This window comes from Lepisosteus oculatus, chromosome 1 (genome assembly GCF_040954835.1).
Source record: "Lepisosteus oculatus isolate fLepOcu1 chromosome 1, fLepOcu1.hap2, whole genome shotgun sequence".
NCBI classification, from domain to species: Eukaryota; Metazoa; Chordata; class Actinopteri; order Semionotiformes; family Lepisosteidae; genus Lepisosteus; species Lepisosteus oculatus.
In genome coordinates this window covers 32404338-32427259 of record NC_090696.1, presented here as the reverse complement: position 1 = coordinate 32427259, position 22922 = coordinate 32404338, and the positions used below count along the sequence as shown (strand labels likewise).

Here is a 22922-nt window from a genome sequence, read left to right as displayed (position 1 = left end):
ATGAAACAGGTTTGTGAAGCCAAACTAGCAATTCAGTCATGTTTTGAGTCATACAGTTGTGAGAAAACATGTGCACACCCTTAGGAATTATCTGGATTTCTGCATGAATGACTCCTAAAATGTGATCTGATCTTCTTCTAAGGCATAGTAATAAATAAAGACAGTCTTATTTAACAAACAACACACACAACATTTTACATTGCCATATCTTTATTGAACAAATGGTTTAAACAATCATTAGAACCAGTAGCATTTGCTGTGTTTCAGTGCTTCTCAGTAAATAAATATAGAGTGTCATATTCATTTTAATTCCATAAGCCATTAAAACATCAACTTTACTGCCAGCTCTGACTTTCATTTGCATACTGGCCTTTAGTGGTTGCTTGACATTTGCCAGTAATTTTCCACCACTTTTGAAGTGCCAGAACAACATGACAGTTCCATTATATACAGTACCTTAAATATTAGATGTGTAGCTGGTTTAAACCTTTTTTTAATCAGGATAAATGTTAAGAATTTAGTCTATTGTATCACTAAAGTGTGAGGATAGGACAGTGTATTTTTGTGGTTTGAAGCCTGGTTAATATTATTGCATACTGCCTGAATGAAACAGTTGTAGATCATGCAGTGGGACATACAGTATATTGTGTTGTGGTTTTCCTAATTTTGTTCAGCTGCAGTAACCCTAATAGCTGTGTGCATTTCATATGTGAACACAGCTGGACATAACCCTTTGCCCTCAGCAGTAAAGCAGTGCAGAAACCGTCTGAAAATAAATGTTTTGTTTCCTTCTTAAAATAAAATTCCTCGGTTTCTGTCCCTCCCTTCCCCTGCCACTGCTGTGTATAGACATTTTAGATACTGTACCATAGTGGAGATACTGAACTATTCACTAGCAGTTCAGAAGGAATGGTAGCTTAAACTCAATACTGATCGAATATAGTGTTGGGATTTTTTAATTAAAACATTTTAGTGAACAGGAGGCAGCATTTGAATGTACAATATTTCTTGGCTCAATATTGTTACAAATCAGCCGCTCACCCTAGACAGTCGAGTTCGAATGTCAATGTTTATAAATTAAGCTCGTAAATAATTGTGAATTCAGGCTCTAATATTAGCTTGTCTAGCAGGAAATTTGAAATAATGAAGGGAAATAATTTTAATTTTAATTTTAATTTTCAGGAAACAGGAAGCAACTTAGAAGACACAAACTTCTATGTATTTATTAACAGACAAAATACACAGATTGATATGTGCAAATATTTACATAATATAACACAAATATTTACACAGAACCAAGACAGCTGCCTGAGTCTCTCAGTGACAAACAGATTTTGGCATCATCCAAATTATTGACAAGTTTTGGTAGTTAAAGCCATTATTTAACAAAATAAAAGGCTTCATCCAGGACAAAACTACTCTGTAAACTGATGTTACACTTGGAGGAACCTTTCTCCATATACCAAATTATGCATTAAAATGACATGGTGGATCCCACAAAAAAGGAAATATTTTCTTTAATAAGACCATTTTTTCTTTAAATTTGGTCTTTTCAGTTCTCAAATAATTTCTGTATTTCAAGATTAATGCCCAAGCTATTAGAAGTTTGGGACCCACTCACATGATGATGCTGTTTTTCTATTCTGTTGTAGTGAGAGAAAGAGGGTGATAGTAGCTGAACCTCTCATATTACTGAGAGACCAGCCATTCACCTCTTAGACTGCTGTTTCATTTCTATATTAAAGCAGCTTTTATAGAAGTCTCTTCCTATTCATACCTCCTACTCAGAGATGGGTTTAGGCTTATTGTATACAGCCTACTATACCACCTCCTCCACATCTCATGTCTAGTGTTGAGTAAAAACCCGTAATTGAGCTGAGTGGTGAGCAGATTGTAGAGTGGCTATAAATTAATTTAAATACAGTCTTCTCCAGATATATTCAGTGTAGAATGAAATAGGAGCAGAAAACATTGATTGACAGAAATAATTATGTATTCATTACTAACTGTGGTTTCATTTGATGGTCATTAAAGTTATACATTTGTAAAAGGAAACTGAAGCTCTTGATATTTGGAATTTGAAGGCTATACCATTAGAGTAGTATATGGATGGTCATGAAAATATATATATGTTGTATTATTGCTATAATAAGCCATCTTGGGGGAACTGTCTCATTTTTTGCTGCTGGATATTGTTGATTATCAGTTGGTACACAAGCTGATAAAAGTATTTTTTACTTTGTTCCAAAGTTACAATTTTGTATGATTTGTGTGCCACCAAAATAAAGGTACACAATTTTAAAAATATTCTACAAATGTTATACTCTAATAGTAGTATTGCACAGAACACCATGACTTGTCTTAAATTATTAACTGAATTCCAGAAAACAAAAGGGTCACACTTATTTACACCACCTTTAAATAAAATCCAAGAAAAGTAAATGTACATAAACATTCTGCTCTTAGGCAGTGCATGCCTGTGGAGCTTTATAGAGGCCTGCAAACCCCTGTTTTCCCTGGGTTTTAAAAGGAGGCAGCACAAGGAAGACATTTAGTAGTAGCATGCATGATCAAGGCTAATGTTGGAGGCCTCTACAAAGACTGCAGGCCAATAGTCTTTGTTGGACGCTTGCTATAAAACAGTCCCCAAAAGTGGGATCTATCACTTTCCACAGTAGACTATTATTCAGAGATTTGAGGCTAGTGGTACTGTACAGTGGCCGTGCTGTTGGGAAGTGGACACAAGTGTATCTTACCACCACAGGCTGTGACAGAGAAGGTGTTCAAGAGGTAATCATAAATACAGTGGCAACAACTGGAGATCTCCAGCACTAGAATTATCAGAGTAGAGTGTCAAAAAACTTGGATTCAATGTAAAATAAAAACTGACCTGTGCTGATGTATTATCTGAGCCTGAGCCTAGCCTGCCTGTTGTCTTAACACTCTGTTTTATTTTCTTTGCAGTGACTGAGATGTTGGTAAATGTTTTGAGCATCTGCTCCAATGATGAGTTGACGACTGATGAAGAGATTGACGGTGGGTGCAAAAAAAAGTTAATGAAAGTAATCTTGAGTAAATCAGTTGTGCCGTGATTAACTTAATTCCCGGATGATACAGAACAGCCAAGAAAATAATTAAAAATCTCCTCTGGGAAGTAGGATTAAGAACTTGGCCATTTTGACTTGAGGTTACCATGATTTTATTTTACTTTGCAAGATCTCCACAAGGGGGCTCTCTTTCCACACAAAGTTCTCTCTTAGAGTCCTCAGATTACATTCATTATCCTATTCACATAGAAAACAATGCATTAGAACTGCTGGATAAGTAGACAACATCTGGTTCAAAACATTTCTATTAACTGCCTAGATGTAGTCATACATTTTGCCTGTGTATATGTGCATGTTATATCAGGATGAACTACAGGAGATTTAACACCGGACTAGTTTTCCATCATAATGATCACCTTACAGCTTCACATAGCACCTATTACCTTTGTTTACTTTTCTGGGTAATTACTCACAGCATCCCAACCATCTCCACAGTTACCTACAGTAGCTCACATCTATGCATTCTCTTAGTATGGTACTCTGCTCAAATCATCCTGCCTGTGGGATGCTTTTGCTCTATCAGTAGGCAGATTGTAGGCGCTGACTGATGTTCACTGCCTGTGCCCTTTCTAAATAAATCCAGAAAATGTCTTCTTTCCTGGTGCTGCTAGTTTACATCCTCAGGTCAGGAACACTAGTCTTGTCCTTTTATTTCACTTTCATTCATATTCACAATATGTTTTAGCGAATATTTCCTCATTTAAGGTATAGTTGTGCTACATGGTGGCCTATGTACTGTATTCAGTATAGTTATATAGCAGTCCATATTTTCAACAGCAGCACATCGGGCACAAAATATAATTTAATAACACTGCCCTGTTTTTTGTATGTATTTTTTTCTGATGCCCCTGAGTGCATGTTAAGGTTTACAGTGATGTGAAAAAAAAAGTACACCCTCTTTCAATTGTATGGTTTTATATATCAGGACATAACAAAAAAAAAAAACATCTGGTCCTTACCAGGTCCTAAAATTAGGTAAATCTAACCTCAGGTGACAAACAACACATAACAGATTCCACTATGTCATTATTAATTTAACATAAAATAAGCCAACATGCAGAAGCCATGTGTGAAAAACTAAGTACACCCCATGAGTCAGTAGCTTGTAGAACCACCTTTAGCAGCAATAATATGAAGTTATAATTTCCTGTATGAGTTTATCAGTCTCTCACATCGTTTTGGAGGAATTTTGACCCACACTTCTTTACAAAATTGCTTCCCTTCATTGATGTTTGAGGGCATTTGTTTATGCACAGCTCTCTTAAGGTCACACCACAGCATCTCAATGGGGTTGAGGTCTGGGCTTTGACTTGGCCTTTCCAACACCTTGATTCTTTTCTTTTTCAGCCATTCAGTTGTAGATTTGCTGGTGTGCTTGGGATCATTGAACTGTTGCATGACCCAATTTTGGCCAAGCATGAAAGTCATACTTATTCAGTCTTTTTCTGATCATACTGTCATGAACTTTAACATTTAACATGTTAACCGAGGCCAGTAGATGCCTAGATGTAGCTCTTGGGTTATTTGCGATTTCTCTGAGCATTATATGGTCTGACCTTGAGGTGAATTCCCTGGGACGCCCACTCCTGGGAAGATTGGCAACTGTCTTGAATGTTCTCCATTTGTAAATAATCTCACTTCTCACTGTAGAATGATGGATTTCAAATTGTTTGGAAATGACCTTATAACCCTTCCCAGATTGATGAGCAGCAACAATTGCTTCTCTGAGCTCATTGCTGATGTCTTTTCTGCTTGGCTTGGTATTAACACACACCTGAATGCTCCAGACCACCAAACTGCCAAAAGTTCTACTTTTATAGAGGTGGTCGCACTTCCTGATGATATACTAATCAAGTGCATTTGATTAGCAGCACCCGGCTGCTAATTACCTTCTTTATTCCTATGGAAGCAGTAAGAGTGTACTTAATTTTTACAGCATGGTTTCTGCATTTTGGCTTACGTTTTGTTGAATAAAAAATGACATAGTGAAATCTGTTATGTGTTGTCTGTTATCTGAGGCTAGATTTGTCTAATTCTAGAAGTTGGTGATGACCAGACGATTGTTATTTATGCCCTCATATGTAAAACCATTGAATTGGTACTTTTTTTTCACATGGCTGTAAGTATGCACAGTCAAAGGTTTTACATACTATCTGTAGGTGCAAAGGTCATAATCCAAAATCCCTAATGGCACATTTGTTAATACTGATGAAGGGCTTCATGGTTTGAAATTTAATGAGTATGAGAAATAAGGAATTGTTTTGTAAATCTTACTGTATGAGGCATACAGTTTAAGTGGGATAAGGCCATGGTTATTTAATAACAACAGATTAAACAACAGATCAAATTTATTGCTCTTATGGGATCTGTCTGTTTGATTATTCTTTGCTCCTGGACTGTGTCCACAAAGCAGGAGTTTGAGAGTAAATATCAGAAAGACTTAAGTGCTTCCTGATGAAAATGCACTTCATATATGTCAGAGGCAAAACACTTTGTTCTGCTGTTTTCAATAATGTCTTTAAGATGAAAGACTGCTCATTGAGTGGCATGGCTTTAGTTAAGGACTATTAATCCTCCTACATTAACACTGTTTACTCCTATCAGCAGGTACTTCAGTTTAGTGAATAATTGCTTCTCAGGGACAAAACAGACCCACAATTCATTAAATAGCCCTTACTGTTGTGCAGTATGCTTTTGGCAAAATTAAGTACAATACCTTTTCCCTGAAGGCAGAAAAGCAATCTTACCCTGATCAATTTAAAAATACTGTCCTACAAGAGTTTTTTCTATGTTCCTACACTTGGATGTACTCTGTTGCTTTGAAAAGGTTCTATTTCTATGAACACATTTGACATTTTAGTAAGTTAATGTGCATCATGTATTTTAAATCCATTTGGCCGCAATGATTCTGCAATCACTGGTGATCAAATTTGAATGTAAAACCAAAAAACATTGAGAAATATCGAAAAACTAAAAACTGGCAGAAATGCATTATTTGATCCAAGAATAAAGAAACCATTTTCACACATATAATAATATGATTTTTAATTATTTAATTATTGAAAAATAAATATTGAAGAAGTACCCTGTTCAGTCATCAGCGGGACAAGCCCAAACGCCAGGGGCTCTAAGTGTTATTTCACATCCTATAATGGTCAATCATAATCCAGTCTTTCTATATATCAGAAGACCACATTAGGTCACAGTCTGAGCCCTGTCAAACAAGGGTCTTTTTAGCCACTGTGTCATTTATAAAAAAACAAGGGAAATCTTTCATTATTGAGATTCATACTTGTAGGTTTCTAAACACAACCTGCACCAAAGCGAGAATTTTAGCATTTTAGCTGCATATGGAGTAATAAGGAAAATCCTTTGTTTTCAGGATCATCCAGATTGACAGAAAGAAAGGTTTAAATTTCTTCTACTTATTACACATTCATGAGGGGGTTTTAGCTTTTGTTTTGTTTGCCTTAATAAATTAAAAACTTGACATTTTCAGTTGTAGCTAATGTCCATGTGAAGAAAGCTAATGTGTACAGTAGTATGTTCTTTAGTATGTAACATTCATTATCATTTTAAACTATTTTTAATTCAGATCCTTATGTTTAAGTTGTAGCTTCAGATATGTAGCATTGTATTTTATTTTTTATATGATTATCTCCAGAAAGAATATCTTTGTGTCCTTTAGTGTATATATAGTACTTACATTCAGTAAATAGAAAGAGTAAAGTGATTTTTGATTTTTGAGAAAGACTTTGAACCATTTGAACATTTAGTCATTATTTTTTTCACTATTATTTAATAATTGTTATTTTAGTTAAGAAGTAGCAGATGTATCTTTAAAGTATATCTTTAAAGGTAGGTGGACAAGTCTCAAATACACCCCACCCCCACCCCTCCGCCACTCTGGAAACTTTCCAGTACTTTTACGAATACTTGCAATTTAAATCCATGGCATCTCTGAGTCACTGTGCTGTTTACAAGTATTTCCAAAACTGGAACACCAGGTATAGATCCCCTGTTAACAAACCTCCTGATAGTGAGGTGATACTTGTTAATTGAACCCAGATGTATGTTGTTCTAAGTACAATTTCTTTGCGTACCAAATTAAGCATGCACTTATTTGAATAACTTTCTTGAAGTTAGTATTAATTAAAGGAGCATGAATCGTGCTTATTTGTGTTTTTGCATCAGTGAAATGGCTGCTCTTAAGGCAACTGTTTTTAAAGATGATTTTTTGTTGCTGTTGTTTTGTTTAAACATCACACATTTGTCACTACCATAGTATATTGGTGTTTTGATTCATTAATGTTTCATAAATTGTTTTCTTTAATATTTTCTGCTCTCCTTTCTTACATAATTTATTTCCTTTCTTTAGGTGTCATGTCTAATTTGCTTCTTCTTTCTGTTTTTCAGACTATATTTAAACTTTTCTTTGCCATCGGTGTTTGTTTGCTCCTTTTTTGTTGTTTGTTTTCTTTCTCATTCGTCAACCACCCAGTGATCTCTCTGTCTTTTTCTCTTCTGGGGTTTTCTTGAGAAGAACAGCTTATTTATGGCCCTAAGAAAGGTACAAAATCCAACATGTGAGCCACTTTAATGTACATAAAGGTTCTCAAAATCTTATCCATAAAATATTTTTTCTATATAATATATTAATTTAAAGCAAACAAAACACATACTAGTTGAGAAGAAAGCAGATAGGATTTATAATCAATCATGGAGGTTAATGTATGTGGTTATTCAGACTTTTACGAGTTCAATACGTATCATTGTTTAAGAGTGGATGTACAGAATACATATGATAGATAAAGGTCAAACCTTTTCATATATTTCTCCATTTTTTAACCACTTCACCCATCTCAGAGTCATGGGGAGCCAGTGCCTATCTAGGCATGCATTGGGCACAAGGCAGGGTACACCCTGGATGGGATGCCAGTCCATCACAAGGCAGACACAGGCACACACTCAAAGCAGGGCCAGTTTTACCAGAAGCCAATTAACCTGCCAGTATATTTTTGGACTGTGGGAGGAAACCAGAGCACCCAGAGCAAACCCACAGGGTCCTGGATACAGGTAGAAACCTACAAACTCCACACAAATAGCAGCCATGGTCCTGAATTGTGCATGAGCCAAGCACTGCGAGGCTGCAGTGATAACCACTTCACTACTATGCTGCCCTTTTCATAAATATATCACTAATTAACTAATTAAGACAATAAGAGAAAGAAAGCCCAAATTCATGTATTTAGAGACATCATTTTAAGAGTTATCAGACTTTGTTTGGTCAGTACCTTGCAGTTCTCACTGTTTTCTTTTCTTACTCTATGCATCTATTTTCATTCATAACCTCATTTACCAATCCCATGAGTCTACTGCATTTTATGACCATTACGATGTCATTCCAAGATGTCATATTCCATGACTTGTACAACACTGCAAAGATGAAACCAGAGGATGAACTCTGAATCTCAAATATCTCTAGACTGTGCTAGTTTTAGATGCTCTCTTTTTGAGCAAACGGTAAGGCATAGGATAGCACAGAAAACTGGTTCCAGAAAAACACTAGAAGTGTCTAGTGAAGAAGAATTACATTAAAATAAGACTGAAGTATGTTGTATAGATCCAGCCTTGGTTTGTTTCCCCCTGTACTTAACTGATGAATCATTCAACAATAAAATACAAACATTTAGCATTGTTTTTCATCAATTAAAACTGTATAAGGTTGCCCTTTTCCCACCATTTTTTCAGATAAATGTTTAATTGGCCCCTTTAGATCTCTGATTCTCTGAATAATTAAGCTACCACAGTGAAGTCTGACCAAAGGGACCTTTTGGAGTTGCTAATTAGACACAATGCAAGTTTGAAAACAACATGTTTCGATACAAAGAAGTTAACACCTAAGGGAGAAGCAAATGCCTTTGTTGTTAGCAACTTCCTTTTTATGTATAATTTCTAAAAAGATTTTAAAACCTGCCCTGAGTACAGTAAATTGGTATCCACAAGCAGTCTAACTCCTCATAAAAATAAAGAACATACTGTGCAGCAATAGTAATTTTTCAAAATCTTTTATTGTAATTTTATTTTTCATTTTTTAAACCATGTGAGGTATCTTCTGAGTGATACGCAAAAATCAAAGGAAGCAACAGATAATTTAAGAAATAAATTAGTCTCAGAGGCCAACTAATATCTTTTATACATTGTATTTTCACGTACTTTTGAGAAATTGTTAATACTGTATGAATATTTGGGTTGATGTAAAGAGTCATGTACAGTTCCATAGGGCTCCATTTTAGTCCCATTGCTCTGTATCAATGTTTTAAATTCTGGTATGCATGGCAAGCAAGGCTGAGCCTGATCAGTACTGGGATGGCAGATCTCTAAAGAAAACCAGGATGCTGCTGTAAGTTAACTGTGCTATATGAGGTGTCATTCTTAAGATGAGAGTTTAAGCTGTCAAAAAGTTCATTCTCCACCTGATTTGTTGTATCGTGAGACTTTAGACTCATATTTGGGTGCTATATGTAAAGCACTTTAAAATAAAAAGAAGAACATGTATTGTACTGTACATATTGCATGGGTGGCCATGAATTACAGAAAGATTAAATGGATCTTGGAGTTTATGCAGGTTCTTGGATGTCCTCTACAAGACAATGTGAGAGGAAACAATTTCTGGTTATACAGTATGTTAGAAAATCATAGGAAGTCATGGTGAAACTTTACAATACATTAGAAAGGTCTCATTTAGAATAATGTACCTATTTTTCGTCACCATTATATAAAATAGATATTTTAGAATCAGCCTCCCAAGAAATCAGAGGTAAAAAATGATTCCAGGTATTTTTTACCCATGATACTGAACCTAATCTCTAGTTCTGGCCAGAATAGAATAAAATTTGATCCAGTTATATAAAATCCTGAGGTACGTTTAGGATGGATAACAGGAAATGCTTTTTTAACAAGCAAAGCTGTAGATATCTGGAATAGGTTACTTCAAGAAATGGCAACTTTAATTTAAGATTCAATTAGCTACCAAAGTTTTTTTTAAAAGCTATATGTTCTGTATGGCCTCTTCTCATTTTTAGCTTTTCTTATGGTCTTACGATATTTTTTTTTAATTGATGGATTTCTTATTTAGAGCCTGGAAGCTTTTGTTCTTAACATTTCTATTTCTGTTCTATTTCCATTTTTCCAATACTGATGCTGTATTCAAAGGGCAATTTGTTGAACTGACATTTTAATAAATGCATCTGTTCTTCCATATACTGTAACATGACAAGGTTGTGGAGAAACCAGACCACATTGGTTGGATCATGGACTTTAACCTGCCAGAACAATTGAGGTTCTTTACTTGTTGGGTCTCTTGGATATCCCAGGCGCCACCTATCTGATGTAAAAATAGTTGGGGTAGCCTAATTATTGAAATATTGGAGAAGAGGAAACTACCCAGAACACTAAAACTCATAAAATGTGCAGTTCTATTAAGTCTCTTAGAAAACAAAATATTAACCCACTTCGGAGTAAAGCTTTTGCCCACACAGCTTTAAAAAGCAAAATTGTTGGTTTATGTTTCAACAGTCTAATTTAAAAGGCTTTGTAAGAAGTAAAAAAAAATGTGTGTTGGGGGTGGGGTGGAGGAGTGGAGAGCAGATGATAATGATGGCTTTTTCATTTCATTTGGCTTTTTACGATAGCTGTGTGCTGTTAAAGGAAGAAGAAATAATAATCTTAATAATCTATTAAGTGTGATGTCCAGTTTGTTAGTTCCCTTTTTGAGTTTGCTATTTAAAAATGCAAGGTTGGATATAATAAGCTGTGGTTTACCATTCAAAATGACAAAAAAACGTGACAAAATAATGACTGAAAAGCTTAAAAAATCATCAAGCTGATTAAATACTAACCAGATTACAGATTGCCATATACATCAGGAGGAGATCATGCTTGAGATTTATCAACATTTTTATTTTCATTAATATCTAAACCTCAGCTTTATCTTTAGTATTTTTATTTTTTCTTTATTATTCTTAAAATGCTTATATTTACATTTTTGTAAAATTAATCACAACAGCAGACATAAGACAGCCTACTTTGAAATCAGGTTCTTTGAGGTCAACTGAGTAGAAATAAATCATGGTCTATAAGTGAAACTATTATCTCTTATAATGAGCTTCTCATCATAACATTAGGATCCTTTTACTCTTTATTGGTGTTCTGTAATTACAGGCACTTCTGCCTTTTAAAACCCTCACTGTTAATGAAATGAAAATGGCATAGTTTACCAGAAACTATTGGGCATTAAAGCCAATCTATTTAATACATACCATATTAGGCTGTTGCTTCTATACTTATTTTGCTTATCTACATCAAGAGAGAGTCAATATCCTTTATATTATGTATAAACATCAGCCCATCATAGTTATTTTAAAAGGGTTGAGCAGAAGATAAAGAATGAGAAAAGATCAAATTTGGCTTCTTGCTTACTGGCTGATTTGGTCTCATCAACAAATTCATCATGAGTCTCATTGTTTACTTTCTGTTTTCCCTCCCACAGGTGCTACAGCATCTGCACGCAAAGAGGTCATCCGCAACAAGATCCGGGCCATAGGCAAGATGGCCAGGGTGTTCTCCGTCCTGAGGTACAACTAGGCATGAACCCAGCCACTTTGAAGAGAACCACAGGACACACAGAAATGCTGAAGTGCAATGAAATAGTGAAATGTTTACTCTTTCTGTGTATTGGGCTTTTTTTAAGTTTAACATTAGCTGCTTATTTGGTAACACAGTAAGTGCTGAGGCTCAGCTATCCCAATAGATTATTCAGGCAATTAGAAAAAAAAAATGAAAGGACAAAGAAATAAGGCATTGTTAAATCTATATTTTACCCTTAAAAACTAATGTATTTATGTGACGAAAAGACCAAATTGACCCAAAATGTTTTACATCCAGCCTTTCCAGACTTCCAAAGCAGGGGTCCCTGTGGCTCTTTCCCCTGTGAGTTTTTTACCTCGTCACATCGCTTGTGATAAAATACCAGCTTTTGCTTCGTTCTATGGTCAGCAGCTTGGCAGAAACTCAGACTTGGTAATGTACTTGGTAATGTCTCAGGTGCTCTGCAAACCTGAGTCTTTATCAAACTCTAATGTGTTGCAAGACCAGGCATTCAGTGTTAGAAATTTTGGAAAGGTTTATTTGAATGTTGCTGCTTCATTATCCCTTCATAATTGCTACAAAAGACATTATATTCACATGCATAAAGGGACTTTTAAGTAACATAACGTGCATAAGAGGTCATGTCATTTGTTCTAGCATTGCATTATTCCAAGCACTATACAGTAAATTGTCACAACATCTTATGCACATGTCCCTATAAAGCTCGACCAAAGTACCTGGGCTGAATGGCCTCCTATCTAGTAACCATTCTTATGTTTTTGTGTGTTCATTGCATTTTTTTTAGCTTGTATAATTCAACGTTTATTGTCAGGTATACAAGGTTTCGCATCTGACTCATCACCACAGTGTTTCAAAATTTGGTTTTCTTATCACAGCTGATACAGAAATGCATGTCAAGCTACTAAGATCTCAACAGTGTAATGTATTTATCCTCATCTTTGCAGAGAGGAGAGTGAGAGTGTCCTGACATTGAAGGGTTTGACTCCAACTGGCATGCTTCCCAGCGGTGTGTTGTCAGGAGGGAAAGAGAAACTTCAAAATGGTAAGCATGCACTTAAGCCATGTACCTTTGTCTTAGACAGCAATGTGTTGTATGGAGGTAAAGAAACATCAATGTTAAGCTATCTGTGTAATGTTCTTTGTTATGTAATGATGTAGTATGATATACATATCCTTACTGCATTTATGTCTAATGATGTATGAAAATCTGTTTATAACTGTTCCACTCATAAACTCTATAACAGTAAACTGCTTCCTTTGATAAATATGTGTTTGATTCCTAAGCACAGTATTACAGAGGGTTTTTTTTCAATTAGTTACAAGGCACAAAGAAAAGTATAGAATTTCCCGAATGTGTCTTGCTGTTTAAATTATTGTATATTTCCTTAGAATAATAATCAGTGAGTCTTCTTCTCAGACGAATAAGACTGTTTTTTCTCAAATCCCATGCTACTCAGGAATGGGGATCCACTGAATCTGGAGAATTAACTTTCCTTTATAAATAGGTTTTTATTTATTATCCATTTCTTAACAATGTCTGCGGTATTGCCGACCCGAATAAACTATCACTTACTTTCCCTCTTTTACTCTACATTCTGCTGGTTGTTTCAAACTTTTTTTTCTATTTCTTTCTTTCCCCTTTCTCTCTAGAAACTGCAGGTATAATCTTTTGCGCAAGTATTCTGCCTAAAATGTGTTTGTGAGACAAAAGCAAACTTCATCCACTCATGTTGAATACAAAATACTTGTGTTATTTTGACATTCTATCTCCCTTACATCACAGAATTATGTATATTCTTTTAAATATGGTAATACAAAAATATTTTCAAAGGAAAATATGAGGCATTTCATACTTCCCTGGTTAATATCTGGATACTTTCTGTTGCAAAAGATCCAGGGAAGAAACTATTAGACATTTGCTTTAATCATAAGCTGTGTTTGAAAGGGGATAACAGGTATCTATTTCTCATCCACAAAAAAGACAGAAATCCAAACAATTTCACTCCTCTTTTCATGACATGTTATTGTACATATTATGCAAAATTATCAGTTTTTCTACTATTGATATAAAGTGACATCTTACTTTATATTTTGGTACAGAGATGTGCCAGGGTCTTTGTTGGTTAAAAGTGCCTGCAGAGATTTAAATTATAGTATAATGCGTAGGCTGTAAATTCATTCAGTTGAAACTATTTTAATTTAAACTGATTTTTCAAAAGATGAGTAGCTCAGAAACGTTGTCTAGTGGAAACAAGATAAAAAGGGGGAAATGACTTGGATTTTGACATTAGCTTTAGTACCTTTTTGCCAGATCTTTTCAGCTCTCAGGAGCTAAGCAGGGCTAGTTCTGGTCCATACTGGGAAGAGAAACCTTGAGGGAAAACTAGGTAGATACAAGTGATGTTAATGGATCAGTAGGTGGCACTATTCCCTCTGGGTCAGACTTTCTGAGTCAATATGGTGATAGGGAACACTGTGCTGCATGAGGTACAGTACCATCCTTCAACAGAGGACTGGACTAAAGGGTCATTAATGATCCCATGGTACTGTTCAGATGAACAGGAGTTTTAATGCCAGTAAAGTGGTTAAACTCAAATTGGGTTTTGCACAATCAGGCCTCCTTAGATTCGCCACTTAATTCAATTTGTGAAGAAATTCGCACTTCTCCACCTGATGTGATGTGCTGTGGGGCTTCTGGTGCATGATGGCTACCACATGCCACCGAGGTGGGTACTGCATATTAATTTTAATTAATGCATTTTAATGGTGGACAATGTAGGTCCCCTCTTATATGTAAAATGCTTTGGGGATCTGTAGAATGAAGAATACTTTACAAAAGCAAGGAAATATTTTTATCGTGATAATGGTGATATCACAGTATTTATAATGCATATTTATATTTGTGAATTCCAAATTCTGTATAAGAATCTGGAGCGTCTTCTGTAAAAGGTAGAAAATTATTCATAAAACAATCATGACTTTTTACATTAAAGTCATTTAAAGGTCGTTGTATTAAAAAAGATTTCTGGAATAACAGAATGCTCAGTACCGCTCTAAAACTTGTGATCCCTTATAAAATTGGTCTCTAAAAGAGAGCTGCCATAGCACAACCAGGAGAAGAGACCTTGTTGGGTTCTTGGTTTATTTTGTAGAATTCCTGTTAAACACAACAGCAAACCAGTCACCCCCTGTGTAACATTTGTATTCTTAATCTAGGACAGGAATCTATCTTCATCAGTTAGGTACCACTCAGAGGGCAATAAATGCTCTACAAAACTCCAGGTGTATTGTACAGTATAGTAAAATAGTACCCAACAGAGGGAGACATTTAAACATGTCAAAAGTGAGTGATATTATTCTGATTCCTGTTTCAGCATTTGTAGAATCTTAGCAAAGCATCTCAAAGCTGAGACGGACAAATGTGCTGCTGTCACCAAGTTGTGCTTCATTATCCACTGGATTTCTTTTTTTCTTTATGTGTCATGTTTTTCAAGGTTGTGGGACATGTACTGTACAGTATACGGTTGTGGGTGTTTTTTTATAGAAGTATTTTTTAATCCATTAGCATTAGACTCACAGGACAAAATCATCATTACTGTGCACTGGATAATGAAAACGAATGATATCTCAGTAGATTTGTTTACAAATTGAGATTCATTTCTAAAACAGTTTAAAGATTTGAGTTGTGTACATGTTGTGAAGAAAAAAGTAGAGCAGTTTTAGCCTGTATTTATGACAGTACTTTTTTGTAAGGATGTTTTGTTCTCTTTCTGTAACCACATTCCCTCATGGTTATGATCTTTGGCCTTTAAAAGTGTCAACTTGTAATATTGATTGTTTTATCAGTGTTCTAAAGGCTTTATTCTTTTCACAACTCTCTTTTACTAAATACATCATGCTTTTGCAGCCCACGTACTGTATATACAGTATTGTGTTTGTACAACGTACAGCAAGACCTGTGAGGGAAAGAGAGAAGCACTGGTTCTATGTTTGAACTCAATATTCTTGAGCTCAAGTCTTTTTTTCTCACCAGAATCCCCAGCAGCAGCCCCCTAAAGTGTAACATTATGACTTAGTCATTGAAATGCTTAATGTTTTACAGTCATACATTGAGTTTTCTAGTTTAAGAAAAAGACTTAAAAGAGCAAAGTTACCAAAAGATCCTCATCGAATTCTCCTTTAAAAAGCTGCGTTTTGTTCCCTTACTTTTTTCTTCACCCTGATCTTGTTCGTACGCAATCTCTGATATTTTAAGAAAAAGGCTCATGCTTCCTTCTCTTTCTACTAACATTCGTGTGTGTGGTTCTGTCAAAATACCCAGAAGTTAACATTTTAGTTGCATTAGCTCCTTTGCTGCTCATTGACTTGTTCTCAGAATTTAAATCCTCTGCTCACTTTTCTCATTCGTTTTGCAACCCCTTTCTTCTCTTCAGCTACTATTGAGGCTATTGAGGCTGATGAAGGTAAATAGGCCAGTCCCCCTTTCTGTTGCTTCTGCAATAGATAAGGGCCCAGCTGGGTTTGTTCATTTTGCCGTAGCTTGTATAGAGTGTGTGGGTGTTGGGCTAACAAACTGTGCCTTAGTATTAACAAAAAAACATGCTTGATTTAAAGGGGAACAATCTTCACATTGCAGTGAAGATGGTGTATAGTACGTACATAGTTGCGTTGCTTTGTATGAAATCTCCACCAGAAGTTAAAAATCTGCTATCTTTATCTACCTCTGTAAGGATAAAGATATTCCATTTTCCCACCTCTACAACACTGATCACAATATGAGCATGGACTTCATTTTGCAGTGTCATGCACATTACATTTTAATTTGAAGTAAAAGTTTGAAAAGGCTTTTTTTCTGCATAATTAACAGAGAATCAATGTCTCGTTAAAATAAATGATCAAATCCTGTTCTAGTTAACCTTTTTGATCCACTTTTACTTCCTGCATGACCGCTCTGGTGGCATCCTTGTTTGTTTTCAGGAAACAGCAGCCAGCGGCTTATTCTTTGCTTTACACCAGCCTTCATACTTCAGTTTCAAGCCATACTTAGGTTACTTAGGAGACCCTGCAATTAAACTCCACAAAATTGTTCCCCTTTAAAACAAATTAGTATCTGCAGTTGTACTTTGTTTTTGCAAGAATGTTTGGAAATTCTTTTGGAGATCTATATTGGAACTAATGAGTGTCAAAATTTGAAAACTCTCAAATTTTGTGTCTGAAAGCAGAAAAAGCTAATTGAATTAAAAATGAAAGACGCAAGAACAACATCAACTGCTTGCTAAATAGCAGTTGACTAGCTGCTATTTATGTTGGAATTGCTGATTAATTCCTTCTAACTGATTCTAATCTACAGTGTGCATCAGTGTTGAAACCTTTTGCTTTTCCATGTGATTCCTGTGACTCTGCTGTGTTGTGTTATAAATGTGAGCTGCTAATAACCTGTGTCTGACCTGTACTATGCAGCAACACACTGTTCTACAATATAAAGATTAGTTTTTAGATCGGAATTTGTTAAAATGAAAATCTCTCTATCCAGAACTGATATTAGAGCTTTTTATATGCTAGTGATTTGCTGCATGTTTAAAGCAGGCAAAACAAGTGGTTAGCACCAAGTATTTTGTTTAATATTCCCACACCATACTACATCTCTGACAGTTTTAATGTGTTGGTATTTGTGGATCTTTGAAAATTAACTCATTCCTTCTACCCACATAGTAATTATTACTATATTTTGTAGCTAAAGACACTGCTACTGTGTACCACAAACTGATTTCGTTAGGCTTCTTCTCAATGGGCAAACAATTTGTACAGTATGAATTTATTTTGTTAATGTAATTGATGCCTAGCCAATTTGAACCATTTCGTATTCTATTTCAAACTAGTGAACTATAAATGTAAACCTTAATATATTGTTAAAAAATGTGGTGAAAAGTCAGTTTTGTTTAGCTGTAAAGCATATTTGTCATCATTTGTTTACATCAGTGAAATAATGAAATATTTGGTTTAGAGATAAACACTGATGTGTTCAACACTGCCAGTACCTATGATCAGAAAACATTTTTACTGGCTTTCTCTTTACAGTCGGGAGATCATAACATTTCTTAAAACTATACTCTAAATACATTTTAAAGATAATGGTGGGCCATTGAAATGCAGATTTGTTTAGAGCACCTTAGTAGAATTTGGCAAAAAGCTTAAGTTAAAAAGTTTCGATTAACTTGGAACATGCTGCAAATGTGTTTGGTAGATCAATGTGAGCTCCGATGTCTAGGCAGCAGAGAGCTTCCCTGACTTTCGAGCTCAAACTTCCTTGGCACTTCTTTCTTCATCTACCCTCTTTCTTCATGCTTTGCAGTGTCATTCTTACATTTCTTCAAACATTGTATCAGGCCCTCCGGGATATAAAACTGAAGTCTAGATAATTGCTTATTTAAAAGCAAAATAGCCCATTAAATATTGCTTTTATTCCCCATAGTAATTCAAAATGTGTGCCAGTTTCATATTAGGTATTACTAAGAAAGAACTATGGAGAGCATTACTTTTTAAGAACGAAAAAGAACGCTGTCCAAGCAGCAATACTAAATGTACTACATACTGTAGCTGCCTATTGTTCTGTGAGCACATTGTATTTTTATGGATTATCAACCAACAGCTTAAAAATCAGTCTTTTAAATAAAGAAATGGTGTATGTGCTTGCCTATAAGATAAAAAGCATTTTGATTTAAACTTCAAATATAACTTTAAAAACGTTAAATTGACACATTGCTTTTGTTTCCTGTCAGAAAGTCTTCTTGTCAGTGAATAACAGTGAAAACACATATGGCCCTATGGTAATGGGTGCATTTTTCTCATTTCTTTCATTTCTCCTTCAGCCATCAAAGGTTTTTCGCCTCAGCATAAGATCACGAGCTTTGAAGAAGCCAAAGGGTTGGATCGCATCAACGAGAGAATGCCTCCACGCAAGGATGCCATGCCCACTGATGGCAGCCTCAACTCCCTCAACAAGGCCATTTCCTCAGAGACCAATGGCACTGACAGCAAGGGCAGTAGTAGCAGCAACATCCAGTGATGGGCTCCTGGTTTGAAGGCTGTAAGGCATGTAAGAATGGCTGCCAAAAAAGCAGCTGGGACGTTGTTGCCTCTGAAGCAGCTTGCAAAGGAGTTGAGGGGTGGGGAACCGGGTTTTCAGAATCGAGGGACAGAGAGTGAGTGATTAGGGGGTAGAGAGAGAACTATAGAGAGAAAGATAAAACATTATTTGGTGGGTGACATTTCTTGTTCTTTGGATATGCCTTTAATGCTTGTAGTAACATGAAAAGTTATTGCTGGTTAACTATTTTAAGAATCTTGGGGATATACTTGATCATGTATTGCATTGGGGAAAACTTAATGGGTAATGTTTTGAAAGGCCTTTACTCTATTACTGGACATGGAAACTTTGTCTAACTTCTTACTAACTCTTGTACGTTTACAAAATACAGCACTAAAAATGGACAGAACGTTAAGAAATAAAAACATTTTTAACAAATAATGGTGTACAAACTAAGGACTATTTATTGATAACTTTTTTTTTTGCTACTCTTGTCATAAAAATAGCTCTGAAGTAAATTAGGCAGTCTTAAAAGAATGTTGCAAAATTGTTAAAATGCCAAAAAGGAAAGTTTAATGGTTTTGTACAGATTATGCTTACCTCAGGTTTATTTAGTGTGTGCTTGGCCCTACTTTCTGTATAATGGCTAATTAACTTGGCAATGAATACCTTTATTCTTTAAATTTAATAACTGGAATTACATTCATCTATTATTTGCAGATATTTTTGTTTGTTTTATTTTGTTGGGGGATAGAACTGTTGGTTGTGGCTTGCTGGAATTCTATATTTATGAGTGGTATTTTTTTTATTTTTTAAGTATAGTGAACAAAAAACACCATATAAGGTTCAGTGAAAAGCATCTATATTATGTAAAAAAAAAACAAATAAATAAAAGAATCTGCCTATGCATGTTTTCTAAAACTAAATAAATAAACTTGGCTGCAGAAGCCTGTTTGGGACTGTAATGCGCTTAGTGGATATATACTGGAAATGTATACCGCCATTCTTTATATTCACTTAATGATACTGCTTAATGCCTTCAACCTTTTTGTAATTAAAGCATTGAAATATTTAAGATGGGAGAGGATTCATCATATTTTTAACATATGCTTGTAAGTGCACATGTAGTTCAATTAGCATGTTTAGCGATTATTGTGAGATAAGTTTGTGGTTACATGTGGAACTCAAAATGCATGATAGCTGTTAGTGTCATATAATGGTTTAGTCATTTTTGTTCTGTTCTGTAATGTGCCACAAAAATGTAATTTTATTATTAATTAATATTATAATTTTTGGAACTCTCTTGCTTTGTATATCAGTTACGGGTTTATTACTGCTCCATACTTTAAAATTAAAGAGAAGAAAAAGTCCATTGATCTTTTTTAACAACTGTATAAGTGCCCAAGTAATTCACTACAACATGAAGCCTTGCTTTTGTAATTTGACTTCTAAACTGTTGGCAGATAAAGCATGCACTTGCAACAATGAAAAGTATTTTATATTACTGTTCAATAAAACGTGCATGGAATTCAATTGTGTTGTTTTGTGTGTGTGCATGTAAACCAGAACTAATATTTCATGCTCTGAACTAGAAATTCAATTGATGTAATGGTATAATAATATTACTGAATTGTAGTCCTATACAGTATATTTACTCCCTTATGTCACAGCCACTTAAAAATTAATTTTTTCTAACGATAAAACAACAGCACTTTTAAGAACTGCATGCTGATCTACTTAAAGTAATTCTCTTTAAATTTCATTTTTTCATTAGTGCAGACTTGTTAGAACTGCCCCAGTACTTTTCTAAGCAGCATCTTATTAAGCTACTGTTATTTTTGTCATGACCAAGGCAAATAAAATTCCATATTTTCGGGATATAACTTTCATTATTATCTTGAAATTCACAGTGTCTATGAAACACATTCTTCTAAGTGGTTCAACATTGAGGTAAAGCCAAAAGTGCTGATTGCTTAAGGCTAATTCGTTAAAGTATAAGGTAGTAATCATGACAAAACTAGACTTGACAATGAACAACACTGTATTTGACACATCTGCCAAAACATTTCCCACCATCTCCCTGCTACCAGAGTAATTTGAATATTACATGGATTGTTTTGCGAGGAAAGATTTCATATATGTTTGGGGTAAGCCATGTTTTAGGATTTACAGTACCAAAGAACACCCTTTTAAAACTAAAATTCTGAAGGAAAGATTTACTATGGTTAAATATTAAGGTACAGGAGAATGAATTAGAAATTAGTTGGATTTCTAAGAAAATAATGTACAGTAAAGTCATGCATTCGATTTCTTTATACAATACATATTTGATCTAGAAATTGACACACAGGACAACACCTAATCTTCCTTTTAACAATATTTGAGATGTATCTAAATAAAGGGAGTTTTTAAACTTAAAATGTATGCCCAGCTACCAAGAAAAGATTGCATTATGAACTTAATTTGACCTAATCTGGTTTTAAATTGTTTTTTTATGCCCAAAACTACACATAAAGCATTGAAATCTCAAATTAATACAGTATGAAGGTTCATTATCCACATTCCATATGTGCAGTACAGATACTTAATCAGTTTTATCTACTGTACAACTATAAAATAAATTACTCTAAGAAGAGAAAGCATTTTCTTATCTTTGATCAAGAATATACACAGAAAGACACAAGCATGAATCATCTTTTTATTTTCTAAATGGATTTAAACTAACATCTGGAGTGTCACATAACATACTCTTTTCATGTGCCGCATGAACTAGAGACAATTATCTTTACTTTTTTTCTTTGTGTTAAATATATATTTCAAGGGTAGCATCCATAACCATTAGTCAGCAAAGTAACACAACTGAAAGAAATCTAATACCAAAGCCAAATGAAGCTCATGAACAACATGATGATCTTTCTTGTCTCATAGCATTGCTGTAAAGGAATATATGTTTTAAAATACACTGGAATTCATGGAAAGAAATGTTTTGTAGTTTCATGCTTCATGGTGCAGAACCTCAATTACTTTTTAAATGTATTATCCTATTGAATCAGTAAAAGCATACACAAAACGCTTCTCTTGCTTTCCCTTTACTTACCAGTATTTTAAGTGATAAGATGCATTACTTTATTCTGTCTTATTCTACTATCTTGACAACCAGGGAATGTCATACAATGCTATTATTGCACAAGCAGATTCCCTCAGTTCGTTTTCCAATATATTAAAAAGGATTACAATTAAAAGTCATATTTTTAATTCTGTAGTAAAAGTATGGGTGTAGGAAGTAATGAGGTTGCATAAACCGGCAATATTAAACAATACAAAGAAGAGAAAAACATGAAACAAGACAAGCAAAGTTCTGATATTTCTGACAAAGTAGACAGTGATGTACAAAAAAAGATACTGAACACATTAAGCAAAGTTTGTTAAACAATTCTCATACATTGCATTGCCTTAATGTCACACAGAAAGGCATTATTAATATTGGTGAGCTTTTTCTATCAACCGATTTAAACTTTAAACTATGTTATTTCAGGGCAATATCATTCCATGTTTTATCTTAAAACAGTGCACAACTAAAATCACAAAACTATGTTTAAGTGAAAAATGTTAATTTTATTTTCTGTGCCTATCTTTTCTATATTTTAATTGGAATCTTTAATTTAGCCTCGTCACTTTTGTATTGAAAATCTCCTTAAAATCTATAAAAGCTTTAGTTAGTTCTATGACTAAAATAGAAAAATGATTAGGGTCTCTTAACTGAGTGTTGTAATGCAGCACTCTTACAAACACTCCTTTTGTTATTTATTTTTACGTTTCATATCACAAGTTACATTGAAAGCTTTAACAGCATTTTACTTTCACTAGAATGTCAGAACTAACTAACATAAGACAACTACTGTATCTCCCTTAAAGTTGACAAGGTTTTCAAAGGAGACTGACTTACAACTAGCAAGATCTACTTCTATTGATATTTTATTTGGGAGTAAACATTTCAGTTAAAATACCTCCTTTAAACACACCTGGAAGGGCTTCCAAAAATATAAATTTTATTTTAA

At 34.6% G+C, this 22922-nt stretch overlaps 1 protein-coding gene across 5 annotated transcripts in view; it reads left to right on the top strand.

Annotated features, from left to right (window-relative positions):
- Nucleotides 1–20397, top strand: part of LOC102688566 (protein phosphatase 3 catalytic subunit alpha) — a 166405-nt gene extending 146008 nt beyond the window's left edge. For 2 of the 5 annotated variants that reach the window (XM_069189313.1, XM_069189312.1), the window contains exons 10-15: nt 2965–3036; nt 7651–7677; nt 11659–11743; nt 12722–12819; nt 16211–16240; nt 18647–20397. In XM_069189313.1, coding sequence (XP_069045414.1) covers nt 2965–3036; nt 7651–7677; nt 11659–11743; nt 12722–12819; nt 16211–16240; nt 18647–18843 — 509 coding nt within the window. In that variant the 3' untranslated portion in view covers nt 18844–20397. The remainder of the gene's footprint in view (nt 1–2964; nt 3037–7650; nt 7678–11658; nt 11744–12721; nt 12820–16210; nt 16241–18646) is intronic. The other 3 variants (XM_069189316.1, XM_069189321.1, XM_069189331.1) reach the window with 3 other exon arrangements.
- Nucleotides 20398–22922: the final 2525 nt, after the last annotated feature.